Source organism: Camellia sinensis, chromosome 1, assembly GCF_055761805.1.
Source record: "Camellia sinensis isolate YWXY chromosome 1, ASM5576180v1, whole genome shotgun sequence".
NCBI lineage: Eukaryota > Viridiplantae > Streptophyta > Magnoliopsida > Ericales > Theaceae > Camellia > Camellia sinensis.
This window is the reverse complement of record NC_138961.1, coordinates 245,674,704-245,682,923: the sequence shown is the minus strand read 5'-3', so window position 1 is coordinate 245,682,923 and position 8,220 is coordinate 245,674,704. Positions and strand designations below refer to the sequence as shown.

The following is an 8,220-nucleotide window of genomic DNA, read 5'->3' as shown; positions in this document are numbered from 1 at the left end:
TGTTCGATTTAAAACAATAAAGACTAAAGTAAAATTTAAATAAAATTACAAGAGTTGAGATTGTAATTTAGCTTAAAAAATAGTCAAATGGTAAGAGTATGCTACCTGTAATGGATCATTTAAGCAAGAAGAGAGAGAGACATTTCAACATTTAGGGAAAATGTTATAGGTCTGCAATTTTTTATCAAATAAATGACCAAATATCTCACATGAGTGTAGGGTCCACAAAATTGCGAACCCCACGCCATGTGAGACATTTATTTATTTATTTAGTATCCCAAACATCACCCAACATTTAAATTAGAGCACCTTTAACAAATCTTAGTACACAAAATTGGACCCGAATTTTTGACACAAACTATAACATATTATTATTGCAAAACAAAACACTACGGCAAAGCAAAACAGAAGATGACAAACAAAACCTACAACCTAACTCAGTTTTCCGCCAAAACCACAAGGATTTGAAAGACTAAGAAAAAGTTTGAGATATTGAAATAAATAAAACACATCCAAACACCACTTAGCAGCTAGCTCAGAAGATTCCTTGACAGAGCATCTCCAACAACTTCATATCCTTATTATTAATGTCAAAGCTCATCTCCTTATCCATTAACTCAGCTGGCATTATCTCCATCTCCATCTCCAACTCTGCTTTATTGCTCTCATTGAGCATCGATCCAAAATCATCTTTTTCAACAGCCATTTTCTCATAAATTTGATAATCTACTGCCTTATCCGAATTAGAAGTTGGGTCTTTCTGATCTTTATTGTCTTCTTCCAAGTCGGTATTATCAACGATTCGCAAGTTAGAATTGAATGTTGGGCTTTCTTGACCGTCAGTGACAGTTGAATCTGAAAGCAAGCTCTTGATGTAGTCCTGCAAGAGAGAGCTGTACTGACCTTTACGCTTGCTGAATCGTCGCCTTTTTGTTTCATTCCAATGGTTTTTTATGGTGTTTTCAGTCCTTCCTGGCATTTCCCTTGCAATGGCTGCCCATTTGTTACATATTTGTCTATGGACATCGATTAGCTTCATCTCCTCTTCCTCACGCCATATATCTTTCTACAAATGTAAAAAAAAAAATAAAATAAATAAATAAAATTATGATACAAGTACGACAGCATACGTTATTTTTTTTATTACTATTTATAATTTCTAGTATTATATTATATATGATTTCAAAGAACAATTTAAGAATTATATATTAGTTTAAGAGTTAATAACTAACTTTAGTAAGAAATAAGAAAAATTTTAAACAAAAATTATTATTGCATATTTTCTAACAATAACAATTTGAATTTCATAATAGTTTGAATATGTGACCTGTACAAAAAGTACATGATACTATTTAAAATTAATATAAAATATCAGATACGTATGTTGAAGTATCCAATGAATATTAATAAGGAAATGACATGAATATGCTCTCTGTTTAATGTATCCATTCTCTATCGTTGTACTAAAAATTTGTATTTATTTTTTAGTGCACACATGAGAAAAATGAAAAGCTGGATGTTCTATTCCATGAACTGTGTGTGAATGCGTGTTTGTGTTTTTATGCAAAAGATTTAATTAAAATACTAAAAATATAGCACCTGGGGCTTGTACACATGTATATAAAAAGAAGGGTTAATTACACTAATAGTCCCTATAGTTTAGGACTTGCGTCACTTTGGTCATTGACTTTTTAATTGTGACACATTTGATCCTGAATTTTGAATCTTGTACAAAATAAAGACAATTGAAAATATTATTAGATTTTTCAAGGGTAAAATCGTCAATTTGATAAAATATAAACTAATTTGACAAAAATAAATCTCAAAAAAATATTTTTAATTTTTTTAAAATTATTTTTATCCACCAATGATAAAATTATGTAAAATTAATAAAAATTACATGATTAATTTTTTAAAATTAATTTTACATGATCATCATCTAAACACATAATAAAAATTAATTTGGTAAAAAAAAAAATAAATGTCTAAAAAATTTATCAATTTTACATAATTTTATTTTTAGTAGGTAGAAATAATTTTTAAAAATTCAAAAATATTTATTTGACATTTATTTTTGTCAAATTAGTTTATATTTTATCAAATTGACAATTTTACCCTTGAAAAATCTAATTATATATTCAATTGTCCTTATTGGAACAAGATTCAAAATTCAGGGTCAAATGTGTCACAATTGAAAAGGCAGGGACCAAAATGACACAAGTCCCAAACTATAGGGACTATTTGTGTAATTTTCCCTAAAAACAAAAAAAAAAAGAATTAATAGTCAAAGTATTAAAAATTGTATTTATTTTCTAGTGCATAGCATGTGTGGCCACACGAGAAAAATTATAAATATCAAAAATCTCTAAAATTATGTCACAACATCTGTTAGCACGCTAATTGGTATACCAATTGATACATATAATATTATTCTTAACAGAATTAACTAAAAAATAAAATTCTTAACGACTCTCTAATACAATAATAAAATTACTTAAATTATTAATTCAAAGATATTTCTAATATCATTTAAAACTATTAATTGGCTTGATAATTTATTAATAAAAGGAATCATTTACTATGAAACTACGAACTTCAAGGAGCAGGATGTAATTTCTAGAACCATATAGAACAATTCATATTTTAATTAAATTTCAATATGTATATTTGTCATTTACCTGAGCTAAAATAAAATTTTAAAAACCAAATATCTTTATTGTCAAAAATGTCATTATTATATTTGTAGCAATGAAATTAGACATTTAGTGATGAATTGTTATTATTTATTTTTTAACTGGATGAATTATTATTCTTGGGACCAAAATTTATCTCCAAAAAATAAATCATTTTAGGATCAAATTATTTTGTCCCTAAAAATGTTTTTATTAATGATATTTTCAAAATAAAAAATGCTATAGACCCCAAACAAGTTACCAAATTTTCAACCAAACCTCTCACATGGGTGTGAGACCCACACACGTGATTTGTATGGGTCTCACACTCATGTGAGAGGTTTGAAAAAAAATTGGTAATTTGTTTTGAATCCCTGGCATAACTCATTCAAAATTTTGTAACTAAAAGTTTTTTTTTTTTTTAAACTTTTCGAGATAACCTTTTAACAACTATTTTCGGAACGATAGAAATTAATCTTCATATATTTTTTGCAACTAAACTATTTGAGGACAAAAAATTTAGTCTTTAAAACTTTTATGGATTATAGTGTTAGCTGGATTAAATTTACAAAATTACTAAAGAACCATTTATCACATACTATATAAATTTGATATTTTGTAAAATAGAGAACAAAATGATCTTTTAACTACTAATCCATGGGAATGCTAATCCCACTAATGAGGGATTCATGCTTCTATAATATTGTTGGTCTCATATCATTTTGTTACAAACAAATTATGTGGATCTCACAAATTACTAATTTAATCCCCTCCTCAAACACCAATAAAACATGACTTAGAGCCAATTTTTTCTTCAACAAGGCTTGTTTTGAGAAGTAGGAAAAGGCCAATTTATTATTTTATTTGGATCACATTTCTCTTTATTTTTTTACACATTTATTCAAAAAAAAAAAAACTAAAAAAAAAATCATTAAATTAAATTTTTTCTTATTTTTCAAAACAAGGCTTGTTTTGAGAAGTAGGAAAAGGCCAATTTGTTGATTTATTTGGATCACATCTCTTTTTTTTCTTTTCTTTTTTTCGCACGTTTATTCAAAAAAAAAAAAACACTAAAAAAAAATCATTAAATTAACTTCTTCTTTTTTCCTTACTTGCAAAACAAGCCAAAATGTAATAGGAAACAAATGCCCTCATTTTCCTTTTTCTTTCTTATTCTTTAATAATAATAAATGAATGGCTCATAGAAATTACTACTACCTACCATAAGTGCAATTTTTTATTTTCAAATTCATAACTCATTTACCTTTTTCTTTCTTATTCATTTGCCTAATTATATTTTTGGATAAGAACATTTAAGGAATCATATTTTCCAAAATTTCAATTCATTTATTATTATTATTTTGGTAATATTGGAGGAAAAACTCAAATTATTAATCCCATAACAAGGTGCAAGAGTTCATACGAATCTGACTTATCCCATTTGTTCAAAAAATCTGACTTATCCCATTTAATTAGTTCAAATGTGCTGATGAAAACTACTTACCTAATAAACTTATAAATGGAATTCCATTTTTGGCAAGCAATTGGGGATAACTTAATACTTGGGTACATTAAAACATTACCAATAAGCCAAAGCATCAAAAAGATTAGGTTATAAACAAAAATAAAAAACTACTCAAGCATCTATTCTCGTACAACAAAATAAAACTACTAGTGTTTTAAAAAAATAATAAATAAAAAAGAAGAGAGAGTTGCAAATTTCCTCTCAAATGAAAATAAAATAGTATATATATATATATATATCCCTCCTTTTCCTACTACTATGGTTGTCATTGTTGTGACGCTCACTCAGGAAATGTTGTAACGCTCACCAAAGAAGTGTACACGTCAAGAAATGTTGTAACGCTCACCAAAGTGTTCAACACGTCGAGAAATGTCGTAATGCTCACTCAATATTGGGCACCACCAATCTGAATATTGCATGCACTGAGGGTGCAAAATACACGCACTTGATGCTTCTTGGCATCCATTAAGCTCACCAAAAGAATATTGCATTCACAATTTTAACATCCTCCAATAGAGCCAAGCCACCTCAAAGATGGATCAACTTTAGTAAAATTATGAATCGGTAGTAAAGAGGGATATGAATTTATTTAATTCAACTAAGCAAGGTTGAAGGATCATGTAGACATATAAATGTATCGTATGACCATGTGCCATTAATTTTGAAAGGATGAACATTAATCTGAAAGAAAGGAAGAGAAGTTTATGTTGAAAGTAGGCAAAAAATCACACCTTATAGCAATTAATAATGTCCTTCAAAATCTTATTTAGAGCATGGCCCATATGTAAATCACCATTGGCATATGGAGGACCATCATGAAGAATGAAACTTCCCTATCAAAGTGATTCAACATCAGCCAAAAATTTATGTAACTATAGTACAACAAACCCCAAGCCAATATATATATTTAAAAACTCTCACCCCATTATTCCAATTAGAAACTCTCTTAAATATCTGATTTTCATCCTATAATTTCTGAATTTCAAGATCCCTTGTGGCTGAGTTTGCCCGCATGCCAAATGTTGTCTTAGGCAATTGTATGCTTGTAGTTCCCTTCTTCCTGCTTTGCCACTGAGGCCTTATTTGGCAAAGGCTATTTTTTTGCTTTTTGGGCTAAAATTCACAAAAAGACAAAATAGACTAAAATAGCTAATAAGACAAACCCATAATCATTTCACTTTTTCTCTCACAAACATCACATCCAAATACCAAAAAAATCAATCATCTTTCCAAATATAAAGATTTTAGCCTACTAAAATAGCAACTTCCCAAACACCTATTGGATAATCTCAAGCACGTCAATTGACTACAACAAGAAACAATCCTCAGACAACATCAATGGACTACAACAAGAAACAATCCTCAAACAAGAGAGGAGGAATAACAACAAAACACACACACGCACACACAAAAACATTGAGAAACTTGATACATAATGAGTAGCATATCTTTCAATAATGTGCTCATAGTTAACTGTTAAAATTAATGACTTCATATACCTTCAGACACCTAGAAGTAACCCTTGAAATTTTGTTTCTGTCACTTTAAACCTGTACCCAAGTTGAATATAGAGTAATGTAGACAATTTGGTTATTTTGTTGAGCAATTGGCATGCCAGTGATTTTATATATTGTAACTAATTCAAGCCAACACATATACATACCATACAAACATAAACATATGCCTAATCCATAATTCCATACCTACCTATGCAAATTATCACATAACTTGAGTTATTCACATGCATTCAATACAAATTAACGCCAAACTACCAACATAAACAAAAATCACCGAGTTTCATTCATTGGTAAAGCTTCGACATTGAAGAAGAAGAAGATAAGGATTTATAGGAACTAAAAAACTCAAGCACTGTTTCTGGATACTATGTGTAATGCTTTGAATTTACGAGGAGGTCCCTATGCTGTAATATATTTATGGTTAAACCCTAAACCCTTAATCTTTTATTACAATTATGTCCTTCAAGTAAATTACCTTTTAGGACAAAACCCTAAATCTAATCTGTCAATACACACCACCAGTCGCCATCAACACCAACAGTTGATGAACTACCTCCCTCCTCCTTAGCCTTGTCGCTCCTCCGCCACTGCCTTCCAGCCCTATTGCTGCCTCCACCATTTTTCATCCACCACCACCATTGCAGTGACCATCCCCGACAACACACCACCCTGCGACCACCACCATCACGCCCCTCATCACCTGGAGACCATCACCTTCGCAACTCACCTTCGATCAGTGACCTACTACTCGCAATCCACACACACACACACACACACACACACACACACACACACACAGATCTGTGATTGCAACGGCGTCATGATGGGTGGGGGTTGCGGAGGTTGTACGCCACAGCAATGGGGGTTGCGATTGTCACGACCCAAACCCGCCCCTATAGATTTAGCGTCGTAACCAGCCAGTAATCATGAGATTACCGAAGGCCTCTAAGACAGATTAACAAAATATTAGGGGCTAACAGAAGCAAATAAAAAATATACCATGTGCAATGAGCTGTGTAGACTTATATAAGACAAAAAAAATTTAAACTATATATATGCATATGTACACATTATCCTTACGTCATTATATATATACAGATTAGACAAAAATTGACTTTGCCCTATATATAAAATAAATAAAACTTCAACTTTAATCGCATAGCTATGACCATGTGACATATCCAGAACCTCCACGGGAGGCACATAGGTTGGCTGACAAGACTGAGTCCAGGTAGAAGCTCTAGGCCCGGTCACACATCTGATCACCTACATACACAAATAATACAGTGAGCTGGAACCTAGTGAATAATAGAGTAAAGGATTTTAATGAATGATGTCCATCACATAGTCAAAAATTAGAATTTATATCATAAACAGATTCTTATCCGAAATAGAGTCTTATGCACATTTAAAGTTTATATCAGAAACAGATTCTTATCCAAAATAGAGTTTTATGCATATTCAGATTTCAAATCAGAAACAGATTCATATATATATATATATATATTCATTTTCATATTCATATTCTTGTTCAAATCATATATAGAAATCAAAGGTCGTGCTTAATCATACGTGGTACATCCATTAGCGCTAACAAAATAGATACAAAACAGATGGTGGTTATAAGTAATCAATATCATAAAGGAACCTCTAGATCCGGGTAACAGATAGTAGACATGTTGAGCTCCATAATGGAGCATCCGGTACGGGTAACAGATAACAGATATACTAAGTTTCATGATGGAACCTCCGATACCGGGTAACAGCTAACAGATATCACATAATGCTAAGGATGTCACGAATACATTGTCAGAAATTGGACAATCATTCATTGTGCAGAACATAAACAAATCTTATTTGATCATACAGAAAATAAATAAAGTTGAATATAGTTTTACTAAGTTATTACTCACAGATAGCTGCAGATTAGATAGATCAGACAAACAATTGCGTGTGACCTACACAAACACATAGCATATACACATTGAAACACAATATCACTTCCTCGATCAAACTTGACTTTTCTTGTTTTTTTCTGTCTAAGTAGTCCGAAGTTCTACTTCGTATATTCTTTCTTATTCAAATGAATTGGATTCTTATTTCACATATTCTTTCATTACTAAGTCCTTCTTTTCCAAATAGACCAATCTTTTACTTGGCTTCTTAAACAATTACTATTAGATCAATGATTCATTCCTTAACTAACTAATTTATGTTGATTGGTAGCTTATTAATCTTTATTGGGTCATAAATCACATCTTGAATGCTTGGGAAGAAATGAGAATGAAAATATGAAATAAATGCAATTTTCCAAAATTTGCTGAAAATAGTTGTTCACTCAAGCGAAACTTTAGTCGCTCGAGCGGTCTGTAAAAGACTGCAAATGTACTGGAAGCCTTCAATGTGTGCTTGAGCAGTAATTAGCCCACTCAAGCGGTTTGTAAAATTTCCAGAATTCTGAATTTCTCAACAATAGTTTCCAAATGAATTTTTCAATCTTTAAACC

At 30.8% G+C, this 8,220-nt stretch overlaps 1 protein-coding gene across 1 annotated transcript; it reads right to left on the bottom strand.

Moving 5' to 3' along the window:
- Nucleotides 1-535: 535 nt before the first annotated feature.
- On the bottom strand, nt 536-6,333 carry LOC114302405 (uncharacterized). The gene is made up of 3 exons (XM_028247420.2): nt 6,268-6,333; nt 4,929-5,030; nt 536-1,066 (listed from the first exon to the last, which is right to left on the bottom strand). Exons 1-3 carry the CDS (start codon nt 6,331-6,333, stop codon nt 536-538), a joined length of 699 nt encoding a protein of 232 aa, XP_028103221.2.
- Nucleotides 6,334-8,220: the final 1,887 nt, after the last annotated feature.

What these genes read in the sequence shown, in the direction of transcription:
- LOC114302405 (XM_028247420.2), bottom strand. Translation starts at nt 6,333, where the DNA reads ATGGTGGAGGCAGCAATAGGGCTGGAAGGCAGTGGCGGAGGAGCGACA. An exon ending in CAAGGCTAAGGAGGAGGGAG is followed by an intron (nt 5,031 to 6,267) that starts GTAGTTCATCAA and finishes TCACTTTGATAG; the next exon opens with GGAAGTTTCATTCTTCATGA. An exon ending in ACATTATTAATTGCTATAAG is followed by an intron (nt 1,067 to 4,928) that starts GTGTGATTTTTT and finishes TTACATTTGTAG; the next exon opens with AAAGATATATGGCGTGAGGA.